General features: G+C 46.2%; 1 protein-coding gene across 2 annotated transcripts in view; it reads right to left on the reverse strand.

Annotated features, from left to right (window-relative positions):
* Positions 1-419: 419 nt before the first annotated feature.
* The window catches only part of Majin (membrane anchored junction protein), a 35,510-nt gene continuing 14,903 nt past the window's right edge, over positions 420-21,026 (reverse strand). The window contains exons 3-11 of one of the 2 annotated variants that reach the window (XM_032895293.1): positions 15,297-15,342; positions 10,545-10,620; positions 9,931-10,056; positions 9,075-9,106; positions 8,513-8,604; positions 6,914-6,977; positions 2,911-2,983; positions 1,887-1,995; positions 420-1,115 (exon numbers count right to left, since the gene is read on the reverse strand). In XM_032895293.1, the coding sequence (XP_032751184.1) occupies positions 1,070-1,115; positions 1,887-1,995; positions 2,911-2,983; positions 6,914-6,977; positions 8,513-8,604; positions 9,075-9,106; positions 9,931-10,056; positions 10,545-10,620; positions 15,297-15,342 (664 nt within the window). In that variant the 3' untranslated portion in view covers positions 420-1,069. The remainder of the gene's footprint in view (positions 1,116-1,886; positions 1,996-2,910; positions 2,984-6,913; positions 6,978-8,512; positions 8,605-9,074; positions 9,107-9,930; positions 10,057-10,544; positions 10,621-15,296; positions 15,343-21,026) is intronic. The other variant, XM_032895294.1, reaches the window with a different exon arrangement.

Consider the following 21,026-nt stretch of genomic DNA (forward strand, 5'->3'; position numbering starts at 1 on the left):
TGGCTCTTGGGTGAAGAAAGGGTTTGGGAACCTTGGCCTTTTCCAGGGCCCTAACCAGCACTGGCTGTGCTCCTGTCGAGGTACCTTAGGGAGCACTATCCTTTGTGTCCCAAATGAGGACGGGATAGTTTGCTGGGGGCAGTGGAGTGGGACTCAGGCCAGTGAACCTTGTGTGACCTTATTCCCTGACTCCTAGTTAAGAACTAAGAGCTGAGAGCAGGTATACATCTCATGTGGTTCACTAAGCAACAACATGAGATGGGGGTTTGGGGGAGGCCCTGACTGCTCCCCTGTTCTCTCTTATGCTCTGGTTCACCAAGTTCAACCAATGGTCCATCATGAGCAGTTATCCTGTTACCTAACAGGCATTAGAATCCTATGTACGAGAGACAGAAGACTTAAACCTTAGGGCAGTAGAATTCTTTAGTGTTTTATTTATTTATTTATCTTAGAACTTTTAATACAATTACATCTTATTTTGTGTGGTGTGCAAGCCATGGTGCGTATATGGCGGTTGGAGTCGGGTGATGAGGTTTGGGTGCAGGTGCTTTACCCATTGGGACACCTTGCTGGCCCTTCTTAGCATTGTTTTGTTTTGCTTTTCCAATTATGGGGCAGGGGGCTGGGGTGCACAAGGTTCTGCAGAGGCCAGAAGAAGGTCCTGATAGAGCTGGAGCTGCAGGCCGCTGTAGGTTGCTTGATGTGAGTCCTGAGAACCAAGCTCAGGTCCTCTGCAATAGCATCGTACTTACATCTCTCCAGCCTTCTTCTTAGTGTTTTAAATAGAAAAACCAAAGGCAAACAACAGGATAAACTCACACGAGGACCCGGTGGTCTGGTGCCAGCATCCCCATGACCAGGGGTTGGGAGAAAAGGACGGCACGTGGGAGCCGAGACACAGACTTGAAGCCAGCCTGGGCTATGTCACAGTAACACTTGTCTCAAAATAAGCAGAAGACAAAAAGAAAACAGAAGCAAAGGCGGTGTGGCACAGCAGAGGAGGAGTCACTGAGAGGGGACATCTTCTTTCCTATGCTGACCCGTGCCCCGTGCTGTGTGCCTGGAGGGCTCACTGAGTGCTCTTCCTGAAGAAGTACCGAAACGGGAAGAGGGCGCTGCAGGGTGCAAGCAGAGGGCTCTGAGGCTGGGGGGTGGCTCCTTTCTCCCTCCTTCCCGTTAGTGCTTCATTAGCCAGGGCATTCTGCTCTAAGGAACCACTGAATGGAAACCCAAGTCCAAAACAGCATCTGAGAAGGCACCCAAATTAGATTATCCCCGGAAGAGGGTAATAAAGGAGAGAGAAGTGCAGCGGAATGGCTGAGATCGAGATAGACAAAGATTTGCTCAGTGTTCTTTGCAGAAAGGATTCTGAACACACACCAAGATCTGGACGGAGAGTGAACGCATTCTAGACTCCAAATCATCGGAATGACCCAAGAAAGACAGACGTTTCTGCTCAATCGACATTTGTGAGACAGGTCTCATGTGGGGACCTCAGGGTGGAAAGAACTGTGCAAAAATGAACAGACAGCAGAGCAGCCCAAGCTAAAACCTGCGGGGTTACAAAGGGAGGCCCTGTCTCCAGGGAAGGGCACCCCGCACGATGGTGCACACCTTCCATCGCACTCTGGAGGCGGAGGCAGAGGGATCTCTGTGAGCAGGCCAGCCAGGGTTCTGTAGTGAGACCTTGTCTCCAAAAAAAAAGTACCCAGTCTTTTGAGTCAGGGCCCTCACTCTCAATTCCATTCCTGTTATCTATCTCTGAAAGAACTGAGAAATAAAGCACAGGAAGATTCTCCTCCTCTACTCTCTCCCCCTCCAAGACCCAGTGAAGCAACTGAACCCAGAGACTGCTTTTCAGTTTGATGGCAACAACTCTGTCTTACCTTAGAAACCCCAAGAAGCCTCTGGCTGCTGGCTCTTTCAGTGGTGGTGGATTGCCGTGTTCCAGTGCAGGGACAACCAGCCCTGGCAGGCTATGCCCCAACATAGCATCTGTAAGGAAAACACTCAGGCAGGGAAGAGACGCCGACCCACGGACTCCTTGATCTAAGAGGAGACCACAGGGCAGCCGCACACACCGAGAATTCTTTAGAGTCAGGTGAAATGTTTGCTCTGACCTTTCCAATTTCATCTCTGCTCAGCAAGATTCTATTCTGACCTTGGCATATTTTCAAAGTCAAGTTTGAGATATTTATACGGCTCAAGTCTCGGCCGTCCACCAGAACTGACATGTTTCCACAGGAAGCCACAACTTGTCCAGTAATTCGCAGGCTCACATCCTGCATCTGGATAACTGCATCCCGCTCCGTGTCCTTACTCAGAGGAAAGCTCGGACTGCTGGAAGGAGTCCTCTTTGGGCATTCCTAGACCAGGCAGAGCATCTGTCTATACCTTCAGTTTATTTATTTTTTGAGACAACATTTTATGCAACCCAGGCCAGCCTCTAACTTGGTTTTTGGTAAACCATTGGAGCTCTAGGATGCAGGTGTGTACCTTGTCTGGTTTTCTGAGGTGCTGGGGATTGTCCCTGAGGCTTTATGCGAATGGATTCAGTATTTTACCAACTGAACTCCAGCTCCAGCCTCGGCTGCACCTTCGATCTTAACGCTGATGCCCCAGGTGAAGAGAACACACTTCCCAGAATAGTCCTTCAGCCCCACAGAAAAGGGGGCCACGTCCCTTCCAGCTTTCCTTTGAAACCTTCCACTTCATTAGGAAATGCTTTGGAATTTCTGGGCTACTGAGTTCAATGTCAGAAGCAGGGGGTGGCTGGGTATGGTGGCTCATGCCTGTAATCTCAGTTTTGAGGAGGGGAAGGCGAGAGAAGGCTCAAGAGTTAGAAGCCACCCTGGGCTCTACCACAAGAGCCTGACACAAAGAAAACGAACAAGAAGCTCCCCAACTTACCATGCTCTGTGACAGCAGTGGAATCTGAGGCTGGGGTATCCTGGTGTTCCTGCTGGGAGTCTTCATCCCAGCTCTATTGAAACAACAAAACAAAACAGAGTAGAATAAAACAAAACGAAACAAAAAGACCAAGGATAAAATCTCTCTCTGTCTCTCTCTCGTTTTCTCAAGATAGGGTTTCTCTGTGTAGCCCTGGCTATCCTGAAACTCTGTAGACTAGGATGGTTTATTGGCTAGTTTTATGTGTCAACTTGACACAAGCTGGAGTTACCACAGACAAAGGAGCCTCAGTTGTGGAAATGCCTTCATGATACAACACAGCCTTAAATCTCCGTGTGCCACTCTTTGTAGAAATTCTTTGTAGAAATTTGTACCTTGAAGAGGATATCATACAACGTGGTTCCAGGTCCACATTTCTAGTAAACGCTCTGATGGTCAGAAACAAACATACATTTTCTTTGGAATGTCTGCCAGTTGGCCTCTCCTCACCCAGCATAGCCTGAGGCCTGACTGTACAGCACATGGGTGCTATTCTGGGTGAGCTGCTTTCTGGTGAAGTACAGAGTGCTGGAGAGACAGTTGCAGTAGGTCCCTAGGAAGTTGCACTGGCCCCTAATCTAAGCATACATTTCAAGTTAGAATGGTAGATCTTTCTGAGTGTTTTCACCAACCCTTCAAATTGATGTCTACAGTGGGCATGCCCATGTTCCTACACAGACGAGAGAGCTACAGGAGGAAGAAAGCCATTCTCACCTCCTGGACAGCAAGGAAGATTCCCAGGGCCTGGATCTAGTTTCTTGAAAGGATAATTCTTACAGACTTAAGGAAACTATGATTCTGGACTTAAATCTTGCTGCAGAGATGACTGAAGAGTCCAGCATTTATGAGGGCTGGGTCTTAGTGGTCAGAGAGAGAGAGAGCAAAGCTCATCCCGGAAGCAGGGAAAGTCCTCTCACAAAGGCTGCTTCCCTGGCAGGCAGTATACTGGCACAGACTGAGGGGCAGAAAGACAGGCTGAGGAAGACCGTGGTGCCACTGAAGAAGGCCAGCAAGGTGTCACACCTTGAAAGCCACGCACAGTTCAGAGTCAGACCTCCTTACAAGTGGAGCACACTGAGAGAATACCCTGAGCAGTCTGGTCCACATGGGGCCATTTATCTGCTAATATCTTTTAACCCTTTCCCAGTCTGGCCCTCTGGGTCTGGAATCTAAAAGGACAGAGAGAAAGGGTCTTCCCTTCCTATTTGCCCCCAAACAGGTCTCATGAGACAAGTACTGTATTCTTTTACGCATTCCCTGCTAAAGCTTTTCAATGTGTTCAGACATGCACAATCCTCTCTGGCTGTATGTGTTCCTCTCACCCAAACTTTCCACAAAGGGGTGGGAGGATGCCGAGCACTGAACCATAGGAGCAAATTCAATTCTTCCAGCTCAAGTGGCTTGCACTGACAGTCACTGTGGTTGCATTAATTTGGGAGAAATCCTTTCCCTGGGAACAGGGGCAGCGACGGAGGCTGTCTTTGGGCGTTGAGTCAAAATCAATAAACATGCTCCTTTTGCTCAGCTTCTCTCTAAGCCCCGAGTTGAGATGAAAAGGTAATTATGTTGAGTAAGAAGCTGTGGGTACTGTTCTTACAGGAGATGATGTGTCAAACTAAGAATAGGAAGGTACGGAGGGTAGCGCGAGGGAAATGCTCCTTTATAGCAATTACCTTGCTTGTAGAGCACTTTGTTCTCCAAGGCTTCATGCACCCCTCTTGTACTTTCTCAATCCTCTTCTTGACTTCCAGAGGCTGGGAGTGCAGAGGAAACAGCTTTCGACCTAGGACCACTCGGTGGTCTGTGCAGCTGACACAAAACTGGGCCATCTTCTAACCCTGTTCCCATCTCTGAGCCATCTTGCAAACCCTCAGTTTATTTTAGAGACATGATCTTACTACGTAGCCCTGGCTGGCCTGGAACTCTCATAAAGACCAGGCTGACTGCGAATCAGAGAATGCAGACCCTGCCTCTGATTCCTAAATGCTGAGATTGAAGGCATGTGCCACCATGTCCAACTTCCTGCATTTTTTACAAAGTAATTTAAAATGTATTCTTTCAGCATTCTATCGGTGCAAATACTATATCTGATCGCCTTACTCCTGCTCCCACACTCATCCTCTTCCCCTCACTCTTCTCAGCACATCCAGCTCCTGTGTTTATGTCCTTTTTATGTGTAGGGTCTGTGTGTAGGGTCTGTGTGTAGGGTCTGTGTGTAGGGTCTGTGTGTAGGGTCTGTGTGTAGGGTCTGTGTGTAGGGTTTGTGTGTAGGGTCTGTGTGTAGGGTTTGTGTGTAGGGTCTGTGTGTAGGGTCTGTGTGTAGGGTCTGTGTGTAGGGTTTGTGTGTAGGGTTTGTGTGTAGGGTCTGTGTGTAGGGTCTGTGTGTAGGGTTTGTGTGTAGGGTTTGGTGTATAGGGTTTGTCTGTACGGTTTGTGTGTAGGGTTTGTGTGGGGTTTGGTGTATAGGGTTTGTGGGGTTTGGTGTATAGGGTTTGTGTGTAGGGTTTGTGTGTAGGGTCTGTGTGTAGGGTTTGGTGTATAGTTTGTGTGTAGGGTCTGTGTGTATGGTTTGTCTGTATGGTTTGTGTGTAGGGTCTGTGTGTAGGGTTTGTGTGGGGTTTGGTGTATAGAGTTTGTGTGTAGGGTTTGTGTGTATGGTCTGTGTGTAGGGTCTGTGTGTAGGGTTTGTGTGTAGGGTTTGGTGTATAGGGTTTGTCTGTACGGTTTGTGTGTAGGGTCTGTGTGTAGGGTTTTGTATGGGGTTTTGTGTGGGGTTTGTGTGTATGGTTTTTGTGTAGGGTCTGTGTGTGGGGTTTGGTGTATAGGGTTTGTGTGTAGGGTTTGTGTGTATGGTTTGTGTGTAGGGTCTGTGTGTAGGGTTTTGTGTATAGGGTTTGGGTATATGGTCTGTGTGTAGGGTCTATGTGTAGGGTCTGTGTGTAGGGTCTGTGTGTAGGGTTTGTGTGTATGGTTTGTGTGTAGGGTCTGTGTATAGGGTCTGTGTGTAGGGTTTGGTGTATAGGGTTTGTGTGTAGGGTTTGTGTGTATGGTTTGTGTGTAGGGTCTGTGTGTAGGGTCTGTGTGTAGGGTCTGTGTGTAGGGTGTGTAGGGTCTGTGGTAGGGTCTGTGTGGTTTATGTGTAGGGTTTTTGTAGGGTCTGTGTGTAGGATTTGTGTGTGGTTTGTGTGTAGGGTCTGTGTGTAGGGTTTGGTGTATAGGGTTGTGTGTAGGGTTTGTGTGTAGGGTTATTTACTGAGTCACAGGCAGCTTTCCAGTGGCTACACTCCAGCATAAAATAGCTCCCCTTTCCCCCAGCAGTTCACGATCTGCCCTTCCTTAGTTGGGGGTTGAGTTTAAGAAGGGATGATACTGCCTAGACCTTGCCTAGGTTTTAATTCAGCTAACCTCGCCTGCTGTGGGGTTATGAATGCACTGATGCATCAGCCCTGAAGACATCACTTCACAGCAAACACACACCCCAGTGTCACTCTACAGCCCTGGCTGACCTGAAACTCACAGTGTGGTTAGGCCAGAGTGCTAGAGTTATAGGCGGGCACCTCCACCCCTACCAATGCCTAGTGCTGAGAGGTGCCCACCTCACCAGCAAAGACGAGACAGGCCCAGACTCAAACTCCAGTGTAGATTAAGGCAAAATATTTTCTATGGTGAGGATTCTACATCGGATTTCATGCCTATTCAATACAGACCTATTTTTAAGTTATAAAACATGAGCAGTTAAGTCGAGAAGACTGTCATCATCAAAAGACCCAGGGTGTGTTCATTATACAACTACTTTGGGGACAGTGACAAGTGCAGAACAGTTGAATGTTGTTCTACAGAGAGTGAAACCCAAGAATGAGTTCAGTCAAGTCCGTGTGCAGCAGGACCGAGCAGCAGGTAACAGGAGCCGGCCTGGAACCGAGAAGGAGCCGCCAGAGTCTCCAAGCCTCGTCTTGATGCTTACCCTCTTGCGCTCCTGCAGAGCCTTCTCAGTGCTGGAAGCTTCACTCCATGTCTCCATCTTGGCCCTGAAGTGGGGGAGGGAAGCCCAGGAAATGTCATTGGCTGTGGCAACATCACCACATTCAAGCAAATGTAGCCCAAATGAATATTTCAGCAAGTTGGCTATTTTTACACTACTCCTGGCTGGCAGGATAAATTGTGTGGCAAGATTTTCTTTGGTTGCTTTAATTCACAATACAATTTCAATTGGAGACATCTAAAGGCATGTTTAAGACACAGTAAATGTGATGGAAAGAGGTATCAAACTATGAAATATTCAGTTGTACATCAAAACCCAGGGGAGATGTGGGGCCTCATCTCTGTAGGAAAATCAGTTAAATAAAAATAAAACCAAGTTTTACACCTCAGATATGACCACGCTCTGCTCCACATGGCTGTCGACGCTCCACATGGCTGTCGATGATATGTGACATCCACACAGAAGGCAGTCACCCTTGTAACCTACTTTCACTGACATGAAAGCACCTTAGGCTGGAGAGCAGCCCCACCTTGGATTATTCCGGGTGGCTGGCCTTCCTGGGACGGTAAGAATGACTAAACTGTCTTACCGACTGATTCTTCCACTGACACAAGTAACCTCTCCAGCAGCAATGTCAGCATGTTGGGATATGCCGCATTCCCTCTGACAATTCATGCACACTACACCTTAAGACAGTGTCTCCAGCATCCCGACCGGCCTCTCGCAGTGAGCCGTTCTACTGCCTCTGCCCCTGAGAGCTGAGGCCGGGAATGCACCCCCACACAGACAGGAGCTTGCACACAATACATTTTAGCCAATTGTTCATGGGATAAAACATTCTATTTTGTTCGTTTTAATTTTTCCAGAGTCCTTTGCATGTGTATGTTCGTGTATGTCCAGGTATGCAGGTACAGGGGTGTGAATGGACACATATGCACACATATGTGAAGGGCAAATTTCAACCTCCAGTGCTGTTCCTCAAGTATACTTTTTATATGAGACGGGGTCTCTTGCTGGCCTGGAGCTTGCCAAGTAGGCTAGGCTGGCTAGCCAGTGAGCCCCATGGGTCCACTTGACTGCATCTCTCCAGTACTATAGCTATAAGCCTGTGCCACCATTCCTGTCAGCCCCAGGGGCTCTGGGACCAGGCTCAGGCCCTAGGCTTGCACGGCATGAAAACATACCAACCAAGCTATGTCTTCAGCCCCCTTCTGTTTTGTATAATATTCTGAGAATTCCTACGTTTTGTGATTTCTATTGCATAATACCATACATACTCACTATGTTGAGTTTAGTTCTATAGATCTGATGGTGTCCTCCCAGCCTGTTTTGATGTTGGGGCCTCATGCCTGTTCGGTGAGCATTCTGTCAAGCTACACTCCAGTTTAGCCTCTAACTTGAGGAACAGAACAAGTTTACTTTGCTGAGAGACTGGTCAAATGAAATAGAAACTATCAACTTATTTCCTTTCTTCAGTTTCCCCTAGGGCGGGCAAGGTACTGAAGAACCCTCCAAAGCAAGCAGCTGCTCAAGGGCAGAGTCAACAAACAGAATAGGCGGCAAAGCCTCTCCACCACTGACCTGTGTGGCCCTGGCCTGCTAGGGGTGCTGGGCTCTTCCATGAGTTTCCGTTTCCTCATTGTAGCTTCTTCTGCTTCCTTCTCAGCTAGGACCTGCAGAGAAGAAACCAGACTCCTGGACCTCTCTTCTTCTTCTTCTTATATATGAGTACACTGTAGCTGTGTTCAGACACACCAGAAGAGGGCATCAGCTCCCATTACAGATGGTTGCGAGCCACCGTGTGGGTGCTGGGAGTTGAACTCAGGACCCCTGGAAGAGCAGTCAGTGTTCTTAACCCCTGAGTCATCTCTCCAGCCCATCCCCTCTTCTTCTAGAGCGGCTCACAGTTTAGAGGGCCTAGCACAGAGGACTGCCTACCAAAGGCATCTTGTAACATCTCCACTTCAGCAAGACATTCTGCAGAGACGTTGCCTCTGAAATCTAGATGAAGGGGGACAGATGGACTCACGTTTACAGTCAGTGGGACCTGAGCACCAAGAGGAGCAGAGAAGATACAAGAACAGCACTTTTTCTGAAGCAAGAGAGACAATTTTCATTTCTGTATAGAAAAGGCAAAACTTACCAACTCAAGAGGAATATCATCTGTTGGTTTCCCTACAATGGAAAATTTGAAAGTCATAATGGAGCAAGACTATTTTACCTGACTTTCTGGATTTTATTTCTAGGAACTGGCTTGAGATAAAATTTCTGCCTGAGCCCTTTCCTTTTTTGACTGGTACAACTTTCCTGAACAAATAGTGACTTTGAGCTTCTGCCCTACCTTGCTCCAGAACAACTCTTTCCTATATGATGAAGTGGAGTTGATTCCAGTTGTACTTCAGTAGAATGCTCTTCAAAGGAGGATCAATTTTACTCTCTGACAGCCTGGGTATCCTCTGTTCCCCATCTCATTCCCTTGAGGAGGTATCTCTCACTAAATCAGTGCTTCAGCATTTCATCTAGGCTGGCCAGCCACCAGTGAGCTCCTAGAACCTGCCCATCTCTGCCAACTCCCCACCCACTACCCTCGTCCCTGGTCAGAGGTCAGAGTTACAGGTACATGTATGTGGCCAAAGGCAACGGGGATTCAAACTCATGTCCTTGTGCCTGTCTCACAAACAAAAACAAAACTAAATGTTTACGTGGGCATCTGGCACTGAGCAATTACTCTGCAGACACACTATGTACTCCCACCTACCAATACTTATACATACAATCCCCAAGGCTAGTGTGTCTCTTCACCATTCACAAGGGCGTCACAGGCAGATTAATAACTTAAAATTGTGCCTAAGCCACAGGGCACTGAACCAAGCTTGAAGGAAATGCTCCAGGGCCTGTCCTGTGTGGTTAGAGCCCCATGGGGCGGACGGCTCCAGGGCGGTCAGCTCAGAGTCCTGACAGTGTCCTTTGTTATCCCCCTCTTTCTCATCATTACTCACCCGAAGGCAGACTTTCAGCAAAGCATTTCATCTCTATGTAGAGAGTAAACACAAATGGGTAGGGAGTCAGGATGATTTCTCCATGTTTAAACTTCAGGTGGGAAACTCTCTCCCATTTGCTTTTATCTGAGGATGGTGCTAAGGACCTGAGGAAGGAGACCAGTATGTGTCCCTGTAAACCATGAGAAGTCGGAGACACCAGCTCTCCTCTCTGACCTACCTTCTAAGCGGTCTTCCGTCTCACTGCTTCCATTTGAGTCTACAGTGTCACCTGTGGACCATTAAGAGCTGGGAAAACCCAGCTGTGGTGTTGCATGACAATAATCACAACACTCAGGAGCCTGAGGCACGAAGATTACTGTGAATCCCAAGCTACCCTTGACAACATACTGAGGGGAAGGACAGCCATGGCTACATGGTGAGACCAGCCATTGTTAGCTACCTCAAAAGCCCAAATGTCAGGCATGGCGTTTTACATGGTGTTACACTTGTAACTTAACACTTGGAAAGTGGATCTAGGACCAGCCTGGGCCACATGAGATAGGGGTTAACTTAAACATCAAGCTCCACTCTTCTGGGGGAGCGGTGGGGAAGGACCAGGAAAGAAAGGATACAGGGAAACACAATGAAGTGTTCTGTAACGAAGGGCTGCAGGCTGTCCATGTTTGCCAAGACTGCTCGGATAGAATCCTGAAAGAGATATGTAAAAGTATTCTCATGCTGTTAGAGCTCTTCCCATGTCCACCGTTCACTCTCTTCAGACACCTGCATTCTGTTTGTTACTGCTTGTCGTTGTCGAGTCTCACTGCATAGTCCTGGCTGGCCTGCAACTCACTGTGTAGACAAGGCTGGCCTCAAGCTTACAGAGATCCACCACTGTAGATATCAGACACTATATCCATATTTGTATAATTTTTTCAATTAAGAAAAGGTTGATATAAATATCAAAAAAGATATAAATATAAAAAAGATATAAATATCAAAAAATAAAATAAAATAAAGACATAACTATCAAATAAATAAAGATCTAAATATAAAAAATAAATATATAAATATCAAAAAATAAATATATAAATGTCAAAAAAATAAAATGATAAAATAAAATAAGTAAAATAAAATGTGCATGCGCACACAGGCCCTACTCGTGGAGGCGGGGCAGACACATGCTACAGAGCACAGCCTTCAGCCTTCAGAAGTTCTCTCACCCCGCCATGTGTGTCCTGGGACTAAAACCCAAGGTGTCAGGCTTGCCAGGCAGCACCTTTACCTGCTGACATCTCGGGAGCCTCACACCTATGTCCTAATGAAACCGAACCATTTGCTGTTTCCTTATTATGTCTTCTGCTCCTCCCCTTCAAATGTTTTTGCTGTTCCTTCTGCCTGAATTGCACTCTTCCACCAGCCCATGTCCAAGTCCCCCCCCAACCCCACCCTCCCACCCCCGTTCTACCTAGAAGGTACAGTTCAGAAGACAGCCCTGCAGAGAGCTGTCCCTGCAGAGAGCTGTCCCTGCAGCAATGAGGATTTGTTAGTGGTCCCCATCCATTTTCCCTACTGAGAGAAGTGCTGTGTACTCCGTCCTCCTGCTTTGTCAGGGCGTCTCTTTACCAGTCTTACTTTAAGACTGAGAATGGAACAGAGCATAACAGGCCCTCAACAACAGATATGAGTAAACGATAATAACAATACTTACTGACATATGGTTACTTTGCTTTTGCTCGAGTCAAAAAGTCTTGCTTTAACTGTTAATTAGTCCATAATTAATCTTGAGGAGTCTAAATAATTTGGCTTCTTAATTAGATTCCTTAAGGAGTCTAAATAATTTTGGCAGTATAAAATGACTGCTTTGCCTGCAGGCTGGCTCAGGAGAGAAGAGCCCATTTGTTACTAGGTTTGAGAGTTTGAGTTTAATCTCTGAAACCCATATTGTAGGAGAGAACCAATTCCTACAAGTTGTCCTTTGACCTCCACATATGAGTGAGTTGTGGCGCATGAACAGGCACGCACACACATACATTAATTAATTAACTAGCTAATTAGTGTATTTAATATTTTTTCTATGACCTTTTGAGGGGGGAGAGGTGGGTATTGGAACTGAACCTATGGCCTTGGGTGCCTTGTATTCTCCCACTGAACTCCGCCCTAACTGAAGACCACTTATTTTCTATGGAAAACATTCCGAGTTCCAACATTTTTAATTTTACTTTTGTAAATGTTGTTTTCCTCAAGTTTGGGCCCTGGGAAACAGAAACTCATTTGCTGTTGTATCAGCTATACTAGCGTTGTGTGTTGCTTATAATGGCAGCTAGTATCTACTATGATGGCATTTTCTGGTGTAAACATATGTTCTGTGGGTAGGTGCATGTGTCCATATGCACCTGCGTGCACATATACAGGGGCTCAGAGATCAATGGATGTCTAGGGAGAGGAAGGGAAAGAGAGAGGGGGGAGGAGAGGGGGAGGGGAGAGAGGGGGAGAGGAAAAGGGGAGGGGAGGGGAGGGAGAGGGGAGAGAGAGGGAGAGGGAGAGGGGCAGGGAGGAAGGGAGGGGGAGGGGGAGGGGAAGGGAGAGATATCCCTGAATCTGATTTCTTTCCCTTTGTTTCTACTAACACAGCGTAACCAACCTCCCTAAACCACCAACAATCAACCCCACCTATGGGGCCCTAGCTTTATGCACCCTCTGAAAGGTCCCAAAATTTCAAACGCCACACAATCTGCAGCTGGCAAAACCATACTTCTGCTAGAGCAGGCAAATCACGGTCACATCCCTACACCTGAGATCAAAATGAAAGCACATTTTTATACTATTTCTGTTGCTTTCAAATAAACCAAGATTCCAGAATTCTCACTAGAGATGGCTCAGTGGCAAGGGCTGTTCTTCTAGAGGACTCTGATTTGATTTCAGCACTCACACCTGTAACTCATAACCTGTAACTCCAGCTCTGGGGACCCAACACCCTCTTCTGGCTCCCGCAGGCACTTGGCACATGGGTGGTACACAAACATCTACACATAGAAAATGAGTAAATAAAATGTGTAAAAATGAAAGAAAACATAAAAAGTAGTTTGCTGCTAGGAATGGTGACACATGCTTGTAATCACATTGGGGAGGCTAAGGCAGCAGGAGGAGAATGAATTCAGGGCCAACCCGAGGTTCATAGTGAGATCTTGTCTCAAAAAAAAATCTTTTTAGGGACTAAACCACCAACCAAAGAGTACACGTGGAGTGACCCATGGCTCCAGCCACATATGTAGCAGAGGATGGCCTTGTCGAGCATCAATGGGAGGGGAAAACCTTGGTCCTGTGAAGGCTCGATGCCCCAGTGTAGGGGAATGCCAGGGCAGGGAGGCAGGAGGGAGTGGGTGGGTGGGGGAGCACCCTCATAGAAGAAAGGGGATGGGGGATGGGATGGGGGTTTGCGGAGGGAAACCCGGAAAGGGGATAACATTTGAAATGTAAATAAATAAAATATTCAATAAAATAAAGAAAAATGTCTTTAAATACTTTTTAGCCAGGCATGATTCCAGTCCTTGAAAAGCTGAGGCAGGAGGATTGCCATTAGTTCTAGGTATGTTTGGGCTTCGTGATGAGAAACAGTCTAGCAAGGGTTACTACCATACAATAGTCCATCTCAAAAACCAAGCAAAGGGGCTGGCGAGATGGTTCAGAGAGCTGACAGCTTTTTCAGAGGATCAGAGTTCAATTCCCAACACCCAAGTGGTGGCTCACAACCATTTGTAACTCTAGTCCCAAGGGATTCAATACTCTCTTTTTGGCCTTTTTAGATATCTGACACACATGATTGATATATATGCAAAGTACCCATACACATAAATAAACAAACATAAAAAAAAGAATCGGGAGCTGGGCAGTGGTGGCACATGCCTTTAATCCCAGCACTTAAGAGGCTGAAGCAGGTGGATTTTTGTGAATTTGAGGCCAGCCTAGTCTACAGAGTGAGTTCCAGGGCATACAGGGCTACATATAAAGAAATCCTGTCTCAAAACAACGAACAACAAAAACAAAACAAAGAGTTGAGATGCAACTTAGATGGCAGAGTCATTACTTCGTATTCATGAAGTCCTGGGTTCAATTCCAGCACTGGATAAACCAGTGTGTGTGTGTGTGTGTGTGTGTGTGTGTGTGTGTGTGTGTGTGTGATGATATATACACCTATAATTCCAGGCAGGAGGATGAAAATTCAAGGACATCCTCAGCTACACACACCAGCCTGAGATAAAAGAACTCATTGCAAAAATGAAACACACACACACACGCACACGCACACGCACACGCACAAAGGACCAATCAATAGTGGAGACTCAAACCTGTAATCCAAGCACTTGGGTGGCAGAGGCAGGAGGATCTCTGAAAGTTCAAAACCAGACTTGTCTACACAAGTTCCAGGCTAGGCAGGAATATATAATGACCCCAGGTTCAAAATAAATTAAAAACAAGCCAATCAAACAAAAAAAGCAGTTTGCAAACTTTAATATGCACATTAATGTATGTAAATGCTTTCTAACCTGTATGTGTGCCCAGCATTGGACACATCTACTTGAAATCCACACCATAATCTTGGAAACAGATTAACCTCATCAGACAGGTGAAAGAACATACTGGAATACAGGGCCAGGCCCCCAGAATTCTAACTGCTGGCCCAATGCTTTCATCAGTTTACAAAGCTCTATCCCTGTTCAGTCTTCTTTCTGGAAATCTCTAACAAGCAGAGCTGGGTAGAAAAGGAACGAACATGAACTTGGAACAAAGTGATAGCAAATGTTTCCAATTAAAATGAAGACACAGGCACTTGTCAGTGTATTTACTGCCCAGTTTCCTGAACGTCAAACCCCAGGCGGTGGTTGGGGCAGTGGCATTCCTAGAGCCCTGGAAGGCAACCATCCTCCGGAAGCCTCTTTGTGCCAACTGCCACAACAGAGCTGCCCTGTCTGGGAACCCCAGTGGAAACAAACAACGACTGGTCTCAAAGGGCTCGGACTTAGTAAGAATTGAGCAAGGATATGCGCTTTAAAACTTCCTGGAAAAATCGTGGCTTCTTTGCATGGAGATACCAATTTACCGGAGGGAGTTTGTGACCCAGTCTTAGGAAGTAACATAAGTCTGGGCATGACGCTGGCAGTGGTGGTACATACTTTTAAATCCATCACTCAGAGGCAGGCGGATCTCTGAGTTCAAGGCCAGCCTTGTCTACAGAGTAAGTTCCAGGAGAGCCAGAGTTACACAGAGAAACCCTATCTCAACAAAACAACCACCATCAACAACGAAATGAAGTTTGGGTGTGGATTCATCCTTGACTTCAGGAGTAAATAATTTCCTCAGAAGTTGCTTCATTCTTTGCCTACCTCCAGCTCCTGGATGATGACTCCCTTATCCTCTATTTCTTCTCCTCTAGAAGGGAAACAGAAGTACCATAAGAAAGCAAGCCCTGTCTAGCATCTGAAACAAGATATATTAAAGTCTGTGGCTGACCTGGCGCTCACCTTACACAGTGTAGTTTGAGAGTTAGTACAAGGTTGCCCCCCAAAGAGTCTTCTCTGTAAAACTTGTAAGGTCTTATATTGGTTTAAATTTTTTTAGGATATGTGTGTGTGTTCTGTGTGTACTTGTAAGGTGTATATTGTATATGTATTTTAGGATATATATGTATATGTATATGTATGTATTTTGAGACAGGGTTTCTCTAGTTTTTGTTTGTTTGGTTTTTTGAGGCAGGACTCCAGGTTGGCCTCAAATTCATATAGATTTCTCCTGCCTTTGCTGGATTAAAGTCGTAAGTGAATCATCTTCCCAGGAGCCACAGAACTCAGGTGTGGAAAATCAAACAAGCCTTCATTATGAGGCTGCTGAATTACTGCAAGAATTCAGGCCCTAGCTTGGACAGTCATCAGTTAAATTATGAGTACTTATTGGTTAAGGAATGGGATACTATAATTTGAGATGGATATGTGTGTGGGAGAAGCCTAGTGAAACTGAGAACTTTGAACCCTCAGATTCCCAAGAGTTTAATCTCACCACCATTGACTGAGGAAATCAATCCTTCACTGTCTGCTCTATCAGCAGTGACTTTCCCTGAAGGAAATGCCAGGCATTACTAATGACCCTCAGGACCCACCGATAGTTGTAGAATGTGTATAGCTGGACATGGTGGTACAAGCCTTTAATCCCAGCACAAGAGGGGCAGGGGCAGGGGGATCTCTGTGAATTCGAGGCCAGCCTAATCTAGAGATAAGTTCCAGGACAGCCAAAGCTACACAGAGAAACCCTGTCCTTCTGGGGAAAAAGTAATAAACAAACAAACAAACAAACAAACAAACAAAGAATGTGCAGCCCATGAGGACTGCTGTACTGAGGAGCTTAATGGGTTTGCTAATTTGTCCAAGCAAGCCTGGGGAGCACCTGTGGGGATGGAGTTCAAGGGTGTGGGATAATGGTGTGGGGAACATAAAGGGCTGGGGGTTTTAGCTCAGTGGTTATGGTGTGAGGAACATAAACAAAAAAAAAAAAAAAAAAAAAAATCAGGCTGAGTGTCCTGATACAGGCTCACTGACTGCAGAGTCTAGTTTTAATACGTAAGCTTGTACAAATGTCAAAATGTTTGCTTGAATGGTTGGCTGGAATGTTTCTCAAATGATGGCCAACTGAAAAGGAGTTGGAGACGCCTCATACCCTTGGCTTAGTGTTGATGAAGGGATTTATGGCACAGGGAAACTACAATGCTAAGTGGGTACGCTGTGTAAAACCCGACAGTCCACGATGGAAGGCCAGAAAGATATGCCCTTCACTGACCCTGTAAGATGGGCACCGGCACATCAAAGAGCTTCCTGGTTGCCCTTTTCCTGTGTCAGACCTCCGGGTTGGAGACACTGCTGCTTAGTTGGTTGAATTAAATGCAGTGAATTTGTCTGGGCCCCAGAGTGGCCGGGGCCCAGTGGCAGTACTGAATGGCTAAGTGGGGAGCATAGACAAAGCACTGTCCAGAATGACTTAATCTGTAAGCACAGCACAGCTAAAGTGATTTTTATGGTGGCGTGACTCATGGACTTTTGGTATTGGCTAACCAAGCACGGTGTTTCCAGGCATGAAATAGATAAGAAACCTACTGAATTTTTTGTTTGATCTGTATAAGTGGAAAAATTCTCAAACAAATGGTTGTTGGCAAAAGGAAATCTTAGCCTGTGAACCAATTTCTAGACTTGAGCCAGTTTGCAGACCCAGCATCCCTTAAATGAAAGCACAACCAGGCTCCCCTGATGAAGGACCTTGATAAAATCCTATGAGTCTTACTGTTCGCCTTTCTCCAGTCCTTCCGCAGAGGGACATGCAGGCTTTTAAAAGGGTAATGCTATACATTGGAGGAAGGGAAACAATCAGATATTCCGGGGTCTAATATGTACTGGTTCTGAACTGATGCAGATTCTGGGGGACCCTAAGAAACATCTGGGCCTCCAGTTAAAGTAGATGTTTATAAGGGCCACGTGATTCGAGCAGTTTTGGCTGAAGTCCCACGCACAGTAAGTTCAGGGGATTCCCCGACTCACGCTGTGGTTATGTTCTCAGCTCCAGAATGTATAACTGGGACAGGTATCCTTAGAAGTTGACAGAGTTTTCATGTTGATTCCCTGACCTATGGAGAGGTCTATTATGGTTGGAAAGACTAAACGGACGCCTTTAGAGTTGCTTCTGCCAGGGAAAATAGTGACTCAAAAGCAGTATCATATCTGGGAGGAATTGTAGAAATTAGTGCCACCATTGAGGACTTGAAAGATGCAGGGGTGGTGGTTCCCACCACATCTCCCTTTAACTCTCCCATCAGGCCAGTGCAGAAGACACATGGATCATGGAGAATGAGAGTTGATGATCAAAACTCAACTGAATAGTGATTCCAATTGCAGCTGCTGTACCAGATGTAGCATCCTTACTGGAACACATTAACACATCTCCTGGTACATCGTATGCAGCATTGATCTAGCAAATGCCTTTTTTCTCAGTACCTGTGCGTAAAGACCACCAGAAGTAATTTGCGTTTGGTTGGCAAGGCCAGCAGTATACCTTTCCAGTTTTACCACAAAAATTTTATTAGCTTTTCAGCCCTATGTCATAACTCAGAAAGGATCTTAATGGCTTATATCTTTCACAAAATATTACATTGGTTCGCTATGTTGCTGGCATCATGCTGATTGAACCAAGTGATCAGGTTGTAGCAACCACTTTGGACTTGTTGGTAACACACATATGCATCAGAGGACAGGAGAGAAATCCATCCAAAATTCAAAGCGCTTCTATCTCAGTGAAATTCTTAGGAGTTCAGTGGTATGGGGCATGAAGAGATATTTCTTCTAAAGTGAAGGATAGGTTATTGTACCTGAATCTTCTTACTACCAAGGAGGCAGGGGGACATGTTTAGAGGGCCTGTTTGGATTCTGAAGATAACATGTTCCTCACTTGGGTGTTACTCCAGTCCATATATCAAGTGACTTGGAAAGCTGCTAGCTTTCAGTGGGGGCTGGAAAAGGAGAAGGCTCTTCAACGGGTCTAGACTGCTATGAAGTCTACTTTACCACTTGGACCATGTGATCTAGCAGACCTGATAGTACTTGAGGAGTCAGTGACACTGTTTGAAGCCTTTGGAAGGTCCCTATAGTGAATCACAAGATACCTTTGGGATTTTGGAGCAAGGCTCTAACATCATCTGCAGACAACCATTCTCCCCTTGAAAGTCAGCTCTTGGTCTGATATTGGACTTTATTGAAAACTGACCATTTGACAATGGGCCACCATGTTGCCATATGACCTGAGCTGCTTATCGTGGGCTGGGTATTAACTTAATCCACCAAATCATGAAATAGGATGTGCCTAGCAGTAATCCATATCAAGGCATGATTGGGCCCAAGCAGATCCTGGATGCACAAACAAGTTACATGAAGAATTTGTCCAAATGCTTCTGGTTTCCACCCCCATTACCATGCCAAGTGCTTTCAAGCCTGCACCTATAGCCTTATGAGGTATGTGCACAGACGATCTCTTGTGCACTGTGCAGCTTCCCCTGTCAATACAAAGCTGATGGCCAATGAGCTGAGGCAGGATTAGAAGGTGGAACATGTGGCAGAGAGAAATGGGAATTCTGGGAAAGAGTCAAGAGTGGAAGATTTTGGGGTTGGGGATTTAGCTCAGTGGTAGAGCGCTTGCCTAGGAAGCGCAAGGCCCTGGGTTCGGTCCCCAGCTCTGAAAAAAAGAAAAAAAAAAGTGGAAGATTTTGCCCCGGACTCAGAGGAGCCAGACAAATGAAGCTGAGAAGAGGCAACTAGCCATGTGGTAGCCACAGACTAGAATACATGAGTTATAAAGTTACAAGCTAGTTGGGGAACAAGTCAAAACTTAGGGGAAGTCAAAGCTTATGGGAACAAAATGGCTGGGTAGAAAAGCTTCTGGATACAGATATGGCCTGTGATTGGTTGGCTGAGGAAAAGAAGACTAGAGTTTGGTTTACCAATGGCTCTGCATGCCCTGGACAGCTGCAGCATTATTACAACCCCTTGGTGGGCAGCCCTGAAAGACACTGGCAAAGGAAAGTCTTTAGAATGGGTAGAGCTTCAAGCAGTGCACACGGTCATACATGTTGTTTGAAAGGAAAAATGACCACATGTACAATTGTTCTCTGATTCGTGGACTGTATTCTATGAATTGGCTGGATTGTCAGGGACTTGAAAAAAACATGACTGGAAAAGTGGTGAGAAATGAATCTGGGGAAGAAGTATGTGACTAGATTTCTCTAAATGGGCAAAGGACGTGAGGATACTTGTGTCCCAGGTAAATGCTGATCCAAAGGTGACGTCAGCAGAAGAGTTTGATAACTGAGTAGATAGGAAGACCCGTCCTGTGGACAGTCGGCCTTTCCCCCAGGCATCCCTGTCATTGCCCAATAGTCTCATGAACAAAAGAGCCATAGTGGCCGAGATAGGGTTATACATAGGCTTGATAACATGACTTCCACTCCACAAGGCTGACCTGCTTAAAGTTGCTCCTGAGTACCAGGTCTGCCAAATAGCAGAGACCAACACTGAGCCTCAGATATGATACCATTCCCCAGGGTGACCAGTCAGCAACCAGGCGCAGGTTGACAACACTGAACCACCTCCTCCATGGAAAGGACAATGTCTTGTCCTTACTGCAGTAGATACTTATTCTGGTAATGGAGTTGCCTTTCCTGCATGTGCTTCTGCCACAACCATCATCCATGGACTTACAGAATGCCTTATCTACCATTATATCATTCCACACAGTATTGCTTCTGACCAAGGGACTCGTTTCACATCCAGAGAAGTGTGACAATGGTCTCATGATCATGGAAACCACTGGTCTTACCATGTTCCCCAACATCCTGAAGCAGCTGGCCTGATACAAAGACAGAACTGCCCTTTGAAGACACAGTGACAGTGACAATCAGGTGCAGCAGCCTGGACAGCTGCAGCAGGGCTCTGCAGAAGGCAGGCTATGCTTTGAATCAGTGTCCAATACATGCTATAATTTCTCAGATAGCCAGGATCCATAGGTTCAAGAATTAAGGGTGGAAAAGGGAATAGTTACACTCACTACCACCCTTAGTGACCCACTAGGAAAAGTTTTGCTTCGTGTTTCTGCAGCCTTAAGATCTGCTGGCCTAGAAATTCTGGTTCCAGATGGGTGAGCACTCTTGCCGGGAGGAAAAACAAACATTCCTTCAATCTGGAAGTGCAGACTTCCCCTGGCCACTTAAGCCATGAGGCTAAGAAACAAATAACAGTGGTAGGTGCAGTGATTGATCGAGATTACCAAGGGGAAACTGGATTGCCTCTACACAATGGAGGTAAGAGAGATTATGTCTGGAGTGCAGGAGAGTCTTGGTGCTAGCATGTCCTGCGATTAAAGTCAATGGGAAACTACAACAGTCTAGTCCAGGCAGGATGACAAAGGCCTTGGACTCCTCAGGAATGAAGGTATGGGTCACTCCTCTAAGAACAGAACCGAGACCTACTGAGGTGCTTACTGAGGGTAGAGGAAATATAGAATGGGTAGTAAAAGACAGTAATTATACA

This window comes from Rattus rattus, chromosome 2 (genome assembly GCF_011064425.1).
Source record: "Rattus rattus isolate New Zealand chromosome 2, Rrattus_CSIRO_v1, whole genome shotgun sequence".
In the NCBI taxonomy this organism is placed as follows: Eukaryota; Metazoa; Chordata; class Mammalia; order Rodentia; family Muridae; genus Rattus; species Rattus rattus.